The sequence below is a fragment of the Lutra lutra genome, chromosome 1 (genome assembly GCF_902655055.1).
Source record: "Lutra lutra chromosome 1, mLutLut1.2, whole genome shotgun sequence".
NCBI classification, from domain to species: domain Eukaryota; kingdom Metazoa; phylum Chordata; class Mammalia; order Carnivora; family Mustelidae; genus Lutra; species Lutra lutra.
The window spans coordinates 32,342,789-32,358,780 of NC_062278.1; the positions used below are offsets into that span (position 1 = coordinate 32,342,789).

The window sequence follows — 15,992 nt, forward strand, 5'->3', positions numbered from 1 at the left end:
GCAATCCTTCCAGCCATAGTCACTCCCAGAGAAGAAGAGCCATTCCAACTGGCAAGCTAACCTGCGCTACAGAATAAAATGGGAACGAGGTAACCTTTATAGTAGCATAGGGAAGATAGGAACGTACAGAGGGAGAGAGAGAACAAGCAGAGGGCACGTAGAAAGCAAGAAAGAGGAGGAAGCAAAGGTAACAGTGGCCAAAAGCAGCATCTGAGGGTGCCTCCCAGCATGTAATGATTGCTTTCTCACCAAGGATGAGACGCTGAGTGCAATCCCTTCTGAGTTTGTTACAAAATTCAGTAGTGCTCCAGACTATGCAAGAAAGAAGAGTTGGAAATTGCAGTAGAGTGGGTGAGTAATGGAAGGAATGAAAACATACAGTAAGTGATAAGAAAGCACAAAGAGAAATTAGACACCTTATATCTTTTTTTTTTTAAGATTTTATTTATTTATTTGACAGACAGAGAACATAAGTAGGCAGAGAGGCAGGCGGGGAGGTAGGGAGCAGGCTCCCCACTGAGCAGAGAGCCTGACACGCGACTTGATCCCAGGACCCTGGGATCATGACCTGAGCTGAAGGCAGAGGCTTTAACCCACTGAGCCACCCAGGTGCCCCTAGACACCTTATATCTTATAAGATGAACTTGGATATCTTCCTAAATAAGGTATACAGTAAGTTAGTAGTAGCTCCGATGAGGGATACAGAAGCCACCAGAAGAAGGGAATGGAATGGAATGGAATAACATGAAATGAATAGACAAGAATAACAAAATAAATCTGATGAGAAAAGAGCACCTAACCATTTATTTAATGGCTTCCTTTTTAGTTCAGTTTTTGTATCACTATAAAGGAGGTTAAATAAAAAATTCTTAATCTTGAGAACACCAAAATTTAAGAAAGGAGACCAATAATAAAGTAAGAATTAAACTATTACTAGTGTTGTAAACTATTACTAGTTGTAAACTATTACTAGTGTTCATTTATGTTGTAAGAATTAAACTATTACTAGTGTTGTAAACTATTAATCGTTGTAACTATAACTAGTTGTAAGAATTAATTACTAGTGTTCATTTATGTTGTAAGAAAGAATTAAACTATTACTAGTGATGTAAACTATTACTAGTTGTAAGTAAGAATTAAACTATTACTAGTGTTCATTATGTTAATGTTCATTTACTTTTCTCCCCCCAGTCAGGAGGGGTTTTGTTAAAATTCTAAAGTCTGTACTCAATAAAAATTGCCCTTTGCTAAGGGGGTTTTCTAAACACAGATATTTTGCTTTGCTCTCAATAATAAAAAGGGGGTTGCCTGGGTGGCTCAGGTAGTTAAGTATCCGACTTCTGATTTCAGTTTCAGATCGTGATCTCAGGGTCGTGGGCCGGAGCTCTGTGTTGGGCTCCCTGCCCACTGCAGAGGCTGCGTGGCCCTCTCCCTCTGCTCCTCTCTCTCTCTCTCTCAAATAAAAAAATAAAATATTAAAAGAAAAATAAATAATAAAGGGCGACACAGGGTGAAGCAGGGAAGAAAATGAAGACCTTTAATTTTTTTTTAAGATTTTTTTTTTTATTCATTTATTTGACAGACAGAGGAAGATGAAGACTTTCGTGGCCAGAATTCTTTTTCTCAGAATATTATATGTTGGCATATATATTCTACAGTATTTGCCATCCCATAAACACCACCAATGAGAACTTCGGTTTTCTGAACAACTATATATCTTCAAGGATTCTAAACAAGAAACAAATAACACATTTATTAAAAGTGAGATTTTCCACTATTACGCTATATGTTAACTAACAAGAGTTTAAATTAAAACTTGGAAAAAAACAACAACAAAAAAGAGGTTGTTAAGGTTTGAGGGACTCCGTGGAAGTCAGGCAGACAGAAGACAGATCAAGAGTGCTGTTTAAGGGTGCCTGGGTGGCTCAGTGGGTTAAGCCGCTGCCTTCAGCTCAGGTCATGATCTCAGGGTCCTGGGATCGAGTTCCGTGTAGGGCTCTCTGCTCAGCAGGGAGCCTGCTTCCCTCTCTCTCTCTCTCTCTCTGCCTGCCTCTCCATCTACTTGTGATCTCTGTCTGTCAAATAAATAAATAAAATCTTAAAAAAAAAAAAAAGAGTGCTGTTTAACACTCTCAGATAGAACACCCTTGACTGTATATATACTACACCCATCTTTTAAACTTATAAATAAGCAAAATGACAAAAACAACAGATAATTTTGGCTTCTCATACTTTAGCAGCCCTTACAAATATCCTTGGCTAACACTGGCCCTCAGGGAACCTATCGTCACAGCCTAGAGATGGAAAGCACTTGCCTGTCACCCTCCCCTCTCCGATGTCCTTCCTTCCCTGCTGGTTTCTGTTGCTCCGTGACTCCAGCTACCATCTGTCTCTGGGGCAAGTGTGAAGTCCTTGCAATAAAACAGACTTGGGTTTGCACCCCAGCTCAGCAACTTACCAGCCGTGAAACATGGGGAAGATTGCCTAACCTTGCTATTTTTCTGTTTCCTCATCTGGCAAATGGCAATAACGATCGCAGATACTTCTGAGGGCTGCTGTGAGAACTGCACTTTGTAAGTCATTGGAAGTCCTTGTCTTAAAGGCAGGGACTGGGTTCATCTAGGTGAACCCAGAACACCTAGCCCTGTGCCATATGTTTAGAATGCGCTTAATAAATAATGGTTGAGTGAAAGGGGATAACTGTATGAAAAACTCACATGCTATGTCAGCTTCTAAACATGTCTTCTCATATATAAGCTTCTACCCTCAGGGAATCTTCTGCCTTTCAAGAAGTATCCTCAAATATGTAAATAACCATTTTAAATGTTAACTACTATGATTTTCATCACAATCTCTAATTTCTTCAGTTTTGAGATAAACTTGTCAGTCAATCCCTTCATGAAAACTATGAAACTCCCTTCCCTGGTGGAACTATTTTGGCAACAGCAGCCTAGAATATTCAGAAAATGGCCCATCAGAGAGAAAAATGAAAAGTAATATCTAACAATGTTGAAAAGTTTATCAATTGGTCCTTTTATTGTTCTTGTCCTTTTCCTCCTCTTGAAAAAAAAAAATGTATTATAAGGTAAAAGTTCCTTCGAACATTCAGAATTAACCTGGAGGAAATTTTAGATTGTAATTCTACCCAGCTGCTTCCCCAGTGTTGGAATTCCCTACACACACTCTCAGAAGAGAGATTATCCAGGCCCTACTTCATTATTTACAATAACTGAGTTCTTACTATCTATACCATACCCATGAGGTGCATTCTGTGTCTGCGTATATATTCCTCAAAGATAGGACTCAGGGGCACCTGGGTGGCTCAATGGGTTAAGCCTCTGCCTTCGGCTCAGGTCATGATCTCAGGGTCCTGGGATCCAGCCCCGCATCAGGCTCTCTGCTCAGCAGGGAGCCTGCTTCCTCCTCCCCAACCCCCTGCCTCTTTGCCTACTTGTGGTCTCTGTCAAATAAATAAATAAAATCTTAAAAAAAAAAAAAAAAAGATAGGGCTCAGAACGCTGTGCAAGTAGGACACATGGAGGAAGCACAGTAGTTACAGTGGTGACAACCTTACCATCGCAGCAACGGCCAACACACACCCTACTTGCCAGCGACTCATGCCATCTTCCGTGCATTTGTATTATCGAATCTTGTTTTGGGGAAAACAGATCTCGATTACCTTTGACAAGGCTCTAACTCCAGCTGTGACATGGGTCTGCCTGCATTCTGACTGGAAACGGTGCCTTGTCCCTCTAACCCTACCCAACTCCTTCACAGAATCTCTGCTTGGGGAAGGCTTCTTTGCAGTCATGTTATAGAAATGGTTAGAGAAATTATGGCTGCTCTCTTACAAATCAATTTCTAACAAGTCTCTCCCAAATGCCCTCTGCCCCTGGCTCTTCTTATCCTAACTACACAAATGTTCCGTACTTTTTTCCAGATTTTTCCCCAAGTTCCTGCTACAACCGGTATTAGCCTAATCTTCAGCTAAGCTTCACAGTATCTTAAAAGCAGTCCAAGAGCTAGACCATGAACTCTTCCTCAATGTTACTTCTACTCCTTGGTCCTATTTTGCTGCCTAGGGTTAAAATATGCATACTGTTTCCGCATGATGGTCTCTTAAAATGTTAAAGAAAAAAAATGTCATGTCAACTCTAACTTTATTATTTTTGGGGGAAAACGTGCCAAGATTCCTGAATTTCTTTTCCAGTGATGTGATTTTTAGCCTTCAGTGTAGTCCCACCAACTAACCTCCTTGTCCTCCTCTTTAAAGTCTACTTGAAAATGTAGTGTTCAGAAACGAACATATTAGTCCATTCGTAACCTGACCAGTTTAGAGTAAAGAGAAGGGATTACTTGATCCAAACATAATTATGCTAATGCTACCTAAGACTACATTTGTTCTTTTGGCAAGGACACCACTCCGTTGGCTCAAATTGGTGTTTTAATTGACTTCAAATACTGAGATCTGTGTGCCCCCAGGACCCTGACACACACGTGTACCCTCCCCCCTTTAAGCCTGGTATCCCTAGTCTATCCTTCCACAACAGTTTATTTATTTATTTATTTATTTTTAAGATTTTATTTATTTGAGAGAGAGTGAGAGAGAGGATGAGAGAGGAGAAGGTCAGAGGGAGAAGCAGACTCCCCATGGAGCTGGGAGCCCAATGTGAGACTCGATCCCCGAGACCTGAGCCGAAGGCAGCTGCTTAACTAACTGAGCCACCCAGGCGCCCATCCACAACAGTTTTAAACCTTAAGTTTAAGTGACGCACTTTTGAATTTCCTCCATTAACTGAATCTTCTTAGTGGTGACCCATCCTTTCCGTCTATTGGAGAGAGTTCAATCTGATGCTCTCATCCCTCAGGTCCCCTTTCTCAGCTTCATGGTATCTGCAAAGTTTATCAGCTCCCTCTAGTTTTGGTCCAGACATTGAAAGAAACACGAGTCCAATAACAAATTCTTATGGCAGAAAACAGAAGAGAAATCTGAGTGGTATATACTCATAAATTAATTGATCCTTATCTAAACTAGTGGAGAGCCCATTTTTAGTCCCATTTTATAAATGACAAAACTGAAGCTCAGGACAAACTAACGTGCTCAGGGCGACATAGCTTATAGGTTCGGGAGGTAAGATTAGAAATCCTTTGGTTTCGGGGCGCCTGGGTGCCTTAGTGGGTTAAAGCCTCTGCCTTTGGCTCAGGTCATGATCCCAGGGTCCTGGGATCGAGCCCCACATCGGGATCTCTGCTCCACAGGGAGCCTGCTTCCTCCTCTCTCTCTGCCTGCCTCTCTGCCTACTTGTGATCTCTGTCTGTCAAATAAATAAATAAATAAAATCTTAAAAAAAAAAAAAAGAAATCCTTTGATTTCAAAATGGCAGGCTTAATTAATATTTCCAGTCTTCCAAACGCCATGGGTTAATTTCCCTAAGGCGGTTCCACTAGCTATTCATGTGTAAAGGTAAGTCCATTAAAATGTAAAAAGACTTAAATTAATTTTCAGATTAAGTGTGAACTACCTCCTCATTTACAAATGTGGGTGTAGACTCCAAAATCACTCACAGGACTAGGTAACAGACTAGCAGTCAATCAAAACTGAAGAGTTTCCCAGGTAGAGACCACTACAGTCGGGAGAAAAGTTTCAACTCACTTTACAGCTGTCACTGTGTCTGCATTCTTTGCAAATGCGTATCTAATATTGAAAACCTCAAAGTGTGTTAAGGCAGGCTCCAAGAATATTAGCGTTCCTGAGGTGACTCATAATTGCAAATATAGGCACTTGGGTGTGTTGAATTCACACAGCAGGAGACGAACAAGGACCTGTTCGACAACTAAATTTGCCTTCTGTGTGAATTCGGAAGCAAAATGTCCTTCCAAAAAGATTCTTTATACACTCATCAGAGAAGGCAAAACAAGCAAAATGACTGGCAGACCCTCTCTAAGACCAGTAAAAATCAGCTTCAGTCTTTCAATCCTTGTGTGCACAAATTGTTTCTAGCACTATAACTAAGTTATATTCCCCGCCCCCCTTTGGAAAGGTAAACTCAAGATGGAGATAATATGATTCCTCCGAATGCTGAGAAAATAATAGCATATTTCTACCGCTACCACCTAGAATTTTTATTTTTCTATTAATACAAGAAGAAGCATATTTTAGTGACGCTAACAGTGTGTTAAAAAAGAGTAAAGATTGATTCAAATCACCTTTTTACTCAATACGTAAATTTTACTCCTACTAAAACTTTAAAATAATAAGTGTGGCACGGTGACGGATAGGGGTCATTTGTGGAAGGCTAAATATACTTTTTATTCACAATAAAAAGCAATATATCCAATATGGCCCAAGTGAGCACGTTTCTAATTTGCTTCACATATTCATTAGCTTCCACATTGTATTCATTTCTTCCTTTATATCTGCTTCTTTGACCTGGCTTTGACCAGAATATACATGACTCTCATATAAATGTTTAATATATCACGGCTCATATAACTGACAATGAAAGACAGACCGAACAACATGTCAACCTAAAGTATTTTTTCCCATGCTTTGTGGGGGGAGAAATCGAATACAATATAAAAATACATAACATTTTTGTCTGATTGGATTGTGATTTTATAAAATGAGAGACACTGCTCTTTGGTATTAATCTTCTCTTGGAATACTTACTCCAGAAAAGAATAAAGTTCGCAGACATTGTGTTTGTGCATTAAAAATTAATGGAGCAACTGGAAGAACAGATCTGTATTACATATACAATCACAGCAGGGAGCAGGACACATTATTGACTTATGAAAGTGTAACATCTAGGAATAAGTAGGTGTCATGAGGGTAAGTAAATCAGTATTTACCTTGTGTTTTCACTGGATCTGATATCTGGCTTGGATCACTAATTCCATATGCATTTGCTGCCCTCACAAGGAAAAGGTAAATTGCATTAGGTTTGAGTCCTTTAATGGCAAATGTTTCTGTTTTCACATTCTCTGCTACGGTCTGCCAGCTGCTACCAGATGCATGGCTAAGGACAGATACACAAGTTAGAACATGCATATTGAATGGTAAGCCAAAAAAAAAAAAAAAAAGAAGACCAACTAGGAAACATCATCTTTACTCTACCTGAAGGCTTCTATAATATAAGAGGTTGGAGTTGCTCCTGAATTCAAATTTGGTTGCCATGACAATGTTACTGTATTTCTGCTGACATCTGTAACTTCGGGTTTTGAGGGAGCACTAGGGATTAAATTTGGGTCAGTGGGTCTTGGAGGCTGAACTGGAACTCCAAATTCTAATAAAGGAGATACAGAAGAAAGACGTTTACACATATACAGATAAGCACAGAAAGACAGATTACACCATTCTATACCTAGTCAGGCATCGGGACATCGACTTCATCCATTTACCAGCAAGTAAACGACCGCAAGCCAAGCTTTAAGTTAAAAACGCTAGCTGATTTACCTTGGACTTCAATGTAAGCACTCCACGTTGCTTCGCCACTGGGGGTCGATGCAATGCAGGTGTACCGACCTGTGTCACCCAGCTGAGAAGATAGACGGAAAATAAATATTTGGAACAATCGAGAGCTCAATGTGCTGGAAAAGCAATTATAGTTTTGTATATGTCCCATGAATATGGATAACTGCATTAAAATTCAATATCCAGAAACGTCCTCTTAATCGAATGTGTTTTTATTGAATAGGAAGGAAAGTATTGCGAGAATATGGAAAGAAAGATTTTATATGGTTATTTTAATTTTACAATAAAATATAATATTTAGTGCTTTACCATAGCACTATTTGTGTGTCAGGGACAATAAACAATGAGGTGTTCAGATTCAAAGGGTTAATCTTTATTAGTAAATTGGATCTTCCAATTTACTGTCACATAGTAAGGCTGGTAAAATTCAGTGACTGTTCTTGCTATTTCCTATTTTATCAGAGTTACATGCATACGGATAACTGAAACAGATATTACAGAAAAAAGGATAAGCACACAAAAAAAGGATAAAACACAAAATGATCTCTTCTCAAAGCATTCACTCTCCCCCTCCCCCACTTTATTTATTTATTTTTTTAACTTGTTCAATAAGCCAAACGTCAGCTGGAAGGAAGGCTCTCTCCCTTCTAAAGACTAAATGCCAGAAAACAATCAGAGGTCACATGTTCAGCTTTAAAATCATCCCCAGCCTAATGAACCCACACACCTCTCCCTAAGGTAACACCTCGATCTCCAAGTCACGTTTGATAAAGCAAGAATGTTGCCATCTCGCTCTGGCAACTGTAATCACAAAATTGCAATCATCGTCACAAAGAAGTACAACACATTAACTTCCACAGCATGTACAATGAACTGTTATGCTGAATCCAAAACTCCCAAGGAGCCACCCACAATAGGCAATAAAGCGATCGAAATTTATGTTTATTGCTGTCAAAGCTATCCTTTCATATGCCTCGTGAGCCTGTCTGATCTTGACCTAAAAGAAAAGGAAAAAGCAAAACAAAACAACACAGTCTTGAAAGAACAGATATGGGATGTGGTGCCCTGGGAAGGTAAATCCCTCAATTGTTCTCACAAACTCTCAGGCTTTTCATCGTTTAACGTTCTGATTCGCAATGTACACTCAGTGTGTACGTGCTGCCTGGCTTCTGTTTGCGTGGACAGTATCTTGTCATTGCAGAATGTTGGGCCAAATATTCACAACAGAAGACGTGGAGTTGTAGATAACATGGTATTGGAAAAATCTCTTTGAAAAATGCTTTTATGGAATGAGTACCTCATACCACTACCTGGAAGGTATCTCCCCCCACTACCGTCCTCAACAGGTCCCAAAAATCTTTTTTTCTCCTCCACCTGAAACCTTCAATTACTTGCCATGAGCTAAGTTATGAGTCAAATCATCTTAAAAATACATGGCAGGGCGTCTGAAAGCATAAAGCATCAATTAAAAATAGATCATTACCGTTATTTAGCATTTCATTGACTCTAAGACTTGAGACTGCAGCCCTGGGGGCTGGAGACAAACAGAAAAAGGAGCAGAACAGAACAGAAAAGCCAGGGTGTCGTTTCAAGTTACCTTCGCAGATCGGATCTGCAGCACTCCCGTCTCCAGCTGTTTGATTCGAGAATCTTGGGTTGACACGAGGACTCCGTCCTTTCTCCACAGAATCGTGGGCACCGGACTGCCTGTAGCCACACAGCTAAGCACTAAAGTACCATCCGCCGCTACAGTCTGATTCACAGGACCTTGTCGGATGACGGGGGGAGGCCGGTCCGCGATCACTGCCCAAAGAAACAACAGGAAATCGATTTCTACAACTGGAAGCAATTTTCTAATCATCCAAGCAACAGCAGTTGCTCTAGGCTTTGAAACGCACTAATTAAACAAGTACTTCAAGTAGGAGACGTGCATTTTTCAGAATACATTTCTATGATGCTCTGATTCAGGAATTTAAATTGAGATATCATGTACTCCTTTCAGATGACCAAGAGAGCTCGCTGCACTATCAGGTGACCTATTTAACACAAGAGTCCAAGAAGGAAATAAGAATTGTGGATGGTGGGTGACTGGGTGACTCAGTCGGTTAAGCGTCTGCCTTCACCTCAGGTCATGATCCCAGGGTCCTAGGATCGAGCCCTGCATCAGGCTCCCTGATCAGTGGGGAGCCTTCTCCCTCTCCCTCTGTCTGCTGCTACCCCTGCTTGTGCTTGCTCTGTCAAATAAATACACCTTAAAAAAAATTGTGGATGTGAAGTAAATGTCTAGTGGTAAGAAGTGGAATGTGTACTTTTTAAACTTTAAGATATGTAAAAATCAAACACAACAACAAGAAATCACCTACCCCAAGGAAACTTATGAGACACATTTTCATGAATGAACTAAAGCCAACTTGACATCTGAGAATTGTTTTTTGTCCAACAGAAAAAAATATGATATCATACCAACATGTCTGACATTTTGGATTCCAAAATGGGCTTTGGACTTTTAGAATTTACAAGTCAATATGATTGAGCTCTTTTAATCCTGGAATTCTATTAACAGAATTACGTGGGTAAAAACTTCCCAATCCCAGTGAATTTAGGAAAAACTAAAAAACTATTCAAATACATTGTGAGTAGGCTAATCCAAAAATATAACTCACGCTCATGTCCTAACCTGGGAAATATACTTCCATGCTGGAATTACAGGGATCAGAAACACTTTCATGAATTCTATTACTTTAAAAGTTTTAATGTACTGTGGAAGGAAACAATGGAAGGGATTTTTATAATATATAAATTAAAAATGTTCTTATTATTACATAAAAAGCCAAAAACCTAAAAGCTTTATCTCAGACAAGGAAGCCATCATTTAGGCAAAAATCTAAAACAACTGGAGTGTAACTAGAACAACTTGCATTACAGAGATGTTCTCAGTTTTCACCCCCTGATAGAGTCAACTTAAGTGAAACCCAATAGATGAGATACTTTTTCAAATAAGTAAAAGTTAAAAATTAAATTTAAGAATTTTTTTTCACTATCAAGCTTTATAATTCTGAATATCAGTTACAAAATTTTAAGTCACACGTGTACAAAGGTCTAGTTTAAAAAGTTGCCTGATTAGGGACGCCTGGGTGGCTCAGTTGGTTAGACGACTGCCTTCGGCTCAGGTCATGATCCTGGAGTCCCGGGATCGAGTCCCGCATCGGGCTCCCGGCTACACGGGGAGTCTGCTTCTCCCTCTGACCTTCTCCTCGCTCATGCTCTCTCTCACTGTCTCTCTCTCAAATAAATAAATAAAATCTTTAAAAAAAAAAAAAAGAAGAAGAAGTTGCCTGATTAAAAGAAACTGGTTGCTAGAGTAACTAAATTTTGGATACAACAATTTGCCAAGCAAGATATGGCATGTTCAAAGTTTTATGCACCAAAGATTTTCACAAGCTGGAGTTACACTTCAATTGGTTCCTCTTTTACCATGCAATAATTATTAGTTTCGTGCATTCAGCTTAAGCAAAAACAAGAAGGCAAGAAAGTGAAATTAGCAACTGTATTTTCACTCCACCCTTCTGATTCTCGACCGTGCCTGATTACTGGTATGAAATTTGCAAATACCGGGGAGGCGTGTTAGAAGGCTGGAGTTCGTAACCTGGTAGGAGAGTTTCAGATACTCCATGGATGACAAATGTAAGTCAATGATTTCTTTGTTTAGAATTGTTCAATCTTTTTCTACATTTTCTGTTGAGAGTGGTTAAAATCAAACTAGAGGCCCCACCTGATAAGTGTAGAAAAAAAGAAAGTGTTTTTATTGCTTTGGGGTTTTAGAAGATTCTACCACCTGTGTTCCCTAGATCCTAAGAATGAATGTTTATTTCTAGACATTAATTAAATTAGTAACAGAGTTTCTTATAAAGGATTATAATTAAATCCAGTAACAGAGTGGCTTACATTTGGTAGTCTTGTTACTTTAGAAACAATCCAGTATCTGGGGATTTATTCGGTTTTCTGTATTTTACGGTGCTTTGAGGTTTGAATCAGAGTTAGCATTATTCACATCTCCCCATCCTATCCCAACCCGGTTTAATGATACCATTCTGCTATCATTTATTTCTTCCTGGTTTACACTGGGTAGTTTACAAAAATAAGGCAAGAGAAGAAGAAGAAGTGTAGGGTTGATTATCAGCTCCATCTGTCATGTGTCTTTGGGCCGCTTCCTTAAATTTTCTAAGCCTCAGTTTTATTTTGTTTTATCTATAATGGGAAGATAATAATGTTCTAGCTAACTCAAAGGATTGCTATGAAGATTTAAATGGAATAATAGATATGAACGTGCTCTGCTAATTACAAAAAGGTATACATATGTATGAATTTTGATATTGCCACTTACCCTGTTCTGTAAAAAACTGATAGGTAAACCAGAGCTGAAGAATTTTATTAAAGAAATTTCATGTTTTTAGGTAGAAAAAAAATGAAACATTTTATTGTCATCACAGGGTAGAATAAAATACTGATAAAATATTTACATTTTCATAAACTAAAGAGTATATAGTACCTTGTTGAGTCAAACATAAATTTAGGATTTATGAGAAGAACGTCAAGTTTTGGGTCTACTAATTTTACACTGGCATTATTAAAATGAATTATCATTATTAGAATGAGTTTTAAAACAGTGAGTAAGTGCGTCTTAGAGAAAGATGTGGCCCTAAAATGAAAATGTTCCAGAGAGCCTGGGTGGCTCAGTGGGGAGTCTGCTTCTCTCTCAGACCCTCACCCCACTCTCCTGTTCTCTGTTTGTCTCTAACAAATAAATAAAAACCTTAAAAAAAAAAAAAAGAAAGAAAGAAAATGCTCCCTAACTGTGCTCTCCAACACAGGCACCAGGAGTGTCCTGTGGATGCTGAACATTTGAATCTGGCTAGTGTGACTGAGGAACAGCATGTGTCATTTTAATAAGCTTTAAGTAACTGACATTTTATTTTAAATCGTCTCATGTGGCAGCTGGCTACCATCCTGGACAGTACTAACTTTTGTTGTAAATCTCAGTTCTGCTGCTTATGATCTGTATGATTTGGGCATAGTCCTTCACCAGTCTCTGCCTCCATTTCCTTATCTGTAACATGAGACGTTGTCAAATTTAAAATTGTTGATATGTGAATAGTTCTCGGCATTAGTGCCTGACACAAAGGAAGCACTGATAACTGTAACTTAGTATGGACAGGTATCAGTATGCTTGTGTTAGCTGTGGTCATGGTCCTGGTATAGACAGGGCCACAGATGGTGTAACCCATTAAGCGAAGTTAAGCAAAGTTTACTATCTTTTCCTCACATTCATGAAATATATAAAGATCCTTAAAAAAAAAAAAGAGCATATCATCAGAAAGTCATATTTTGGTACCTCAAAAACAATGATCATGAAGACTATGTTAATACATAGAAATACATTCATAAAATAATTTTAAGTGAAAAAATATAAGAGACTCTTAATCTCAGGAAACAAACTGAGGGTTGCTGGAAGGGAGCGGGATCAGGGTACAGGGTGTCTGGGTGATGGACACTGGGAAGGGTATGTGTTGAGCTGAGCACTGGGTTTTGCGTAAGACTGATGAATCACAGACCTATAACCCTGAAACAAATAATACATTTTATGTTAATAATAACATAAAATTTTTGTATATATATATTTTAAAAAGGAAAAATTAACATATACACATGGACTGGTTTAAGTATGAAAAGTTCATATTTATAGACCAACAAATATCAGAACTACGTATCACAATTTCTATCAGTTCGCCAACGTATCTCACAAACTTATGAGTTAGTTAGGGAAGTACAAGTCACCTGTCCAAGTCAACCAGTTGGTAATTGTCAGGTCTCTCTTTTCTGAATAAAAGTTAACACTCGTTTCATTGTATATCAATAACTTTTAAAAGATGAATGCAAGTGATTTTAAATTTTACATAGCACTTGGTAATCATTAACTAATTTTCTCACATTCTAGTAATAAAGAAAAGAAACAGTTTCAATTAAATAGGTGATAGGAATTTCTATGTTCCTGGGTCACATGCTACTTGGGATAGGTCACAGCTACAAACGACAACATTTCAAAGACATTTCCTACTCCACCGTATTCTGTGTCTTGTGTTTTATTCTATTTGTCTTTGTTCCATTTGCAAACAATAAAGAAAGGTCAAGAAACTAAAGTCAAATAGCATCCAGAAACTAGTCTGCCTACTAGCTATCCTCTTGACTTGACTTGATAACATGCGAAAACTCATGCTGTCAGCACTCAGGAATAATAGTTTGAAGAATGAATACGTACTTGTTAAGTTGTGTGTACAATGGCAATGAATTCCAAAAGAAAGAAAACAAAACTCAAAATACAGTACCACCCCAGCAAACACAAAACCATCTCAGATCTCCCCAGACACTGTAAAATGAAATAGGACCTTTAATGTTAGGTTTCTGTTTTATATTAGTTCAGCAAAAATTGCTATCCTTGATCTATTCTCACAAAGATAACAACTTATGACAATGCAGTATCAGATGGTATGTACGAAGCTTTGCTTCCAATTATTACTTAGAATAATAAGAAATACCTGAAAATATTTTACCATAGTTTTCTTTGGCCATTTTTTTTATGTACACCTGTATATAGAAATTGCTTATGTATATGAAGTTGTCTTTTAAAGTTGCAATTATAAATTGTGCCATTCTGTGTTCCACTTCTACATATCAGTTATATTGATCATTAGCAAACCCATTACATGGTCTTCACAGCCATCATTTAATAGTTTTCATATATGTAAGAAATTATAAAAACATTTTAGGTCATTCTAACTAATTGGGGCCAATAATATATAATATGCATCACAGACAGAGTTGAGAGTAGGGGCTTTGAAAAGAGACAGTCATAAGTTTGAATTCTGACTTAACTAAGAGTTAGGTGTTCATTCCATCCATGTTTCATCCATTCTTTCAAAAATTATCTATTGAGTATATACCACATGTCAGACTTTGACAGTCTATTACCGGGTATGTATTTATTGGAGAGACATGGGCCCTACAATCATGGAACTTAATGTCTAATGAAGAATACAAGAAAACAGAGAACACAGAAAAGTATAGGATACAATCTTTGTATTGTTGGCAGGGTAGAGAATGCTCATATTTGAGGAGTGAAGGAATGCTTTTTGAAGTAAGTGAAATTTCAAGTCAGTAGAAACAGCATGTGCAGAAGTCTTCAGGTAACAGAAGAGCATAGCCAACACAAGAAAATGAGGGCATATAAGCAAATATAGTATTCAAAGCTGAGAATGCAGGGGTCAGATCATAAATTGTAAAGCACATTAAGGAGCACAAACTTTATTCTGAGAGCACTAAGAAACAAAATAATCAGATTAATATATTAAAAATTTCCTCCAGATTTTTTTTAAATTTCAAAATTCTATCTTTAAAATCTCTGCTAATATTACACTTACTTTACCCCTGAGGTTAGGATCAAGAAAAATATTTCCACTATCACCAACTCTATTCATTATATTAGAGATCACAGACAGTGCAGGACAAGTAAGAGAAATAAAATGTATAAATATTGGAAAGAAGAAGTAAAACTGGTTTAATTTGTGGTTGACACATTTTGTGCATTAACAATGTCAAAATAATCTACCTACAAACTCTTATATATGATTTAGTAAGTTGTATTTAGCAAGTTGCTAGATATGGGGTTAATATACAAAGAATCAATTATACATCTGGCCTCAAACAATACAATAATGAAATATATATATTCTTGTTTTGAAATATATGTATATTTTTATATATAATATGCAGTCACATCAAAAATTATAAAATATCATAGGTATAAGTCTTTCAAAATATATGGTAGCTTTCTACCCCCAAAACTACAAAACACTGTTGAGAGAATTAAAGATCTAAAAATATTGAGAGATATATATGGAATATATACCATTTCCCTAAACTGGAAGACTGAGATTGTTAAGATGTTAATTCTTCCTAAACTGTTCAATAATTTAAGTGAAATCAAAATTAAAACCTCAGATTTTTTTTGTTGTTCTTTAGGTGTGTGTGTGGGGGCGGTCATTTTAAAATTGACAAGGTCATTTTAAAATTTATTAGACACTTCAGAGGACCTCTAATGGTCAACTCCAAACAAGAAAAACAAAGTGGGAGACTTACATTACCTGTTTGGAAGAGTTACTATGAAGTGACAATAATTAAGACCATACATACTGGCATGAATATATAAATGGAATATAATAGAGAGGATAGACTCAGACTCACACATTTATGTTTATCTGAGTTATGATCAAGAGGCCACTGTAATTCAGTAAGGAAAATACTGTCTTTTCCATAAATGATGCTGGAATCATTAGTATCCATATAGACAGGGAAAGGAATTTTGATCCTTGTTTTATACTATTCACAAAAGATAATTTTAAATGGATTAAAAACTTGTATCTTAGAAGTATAGACAATGAAACTTCTAAAAAAAAAGACATAG

The 15,992-nt window shown here is 37.6% G+C and overlaps 1 protein-coding gene across 6 annotated transcripts in view; it reads right to left on the reverse strand.

Moving 5' to 3' along the window:
- The window catches only part of ROBO1 (roundabout guidance receptor 1), a 1,187,644-nt gene that overhangs the window by 63,365 nt on the left and 1,108,287 nt on the right, over nucleotides 1-15,992 (reverse strand). For all 6 annotated transcript variants that reach the window (XM_047722064.1, XM_047722068.1, XM_047722063.1 and 3 more), the window contains 4 exons: nucleotides 9,072-9,277; nucleotides 7,457-7,538; nucleotides 7,118-7,286; nucleotides 6,853-7,019 (listed from right to left, as the gene is read on the reverse strand). In XM_047722064.1, coding sequence (XP_047578020.1) covers nucleotides 6,853-7,019; nucleotides 7,118-7,286; nucleotides 7,457-7,538; nucleotides 9,072-9,277 — 624 coding nt within the window. The remainder of the gene's footprint in view (nucleotides 1-6,852; nucleotides 7,020-7,117; nucleotides 7,287-7,456; nucleotides 7,539-9,071; nucleotides 9,278-15,992) is intronic.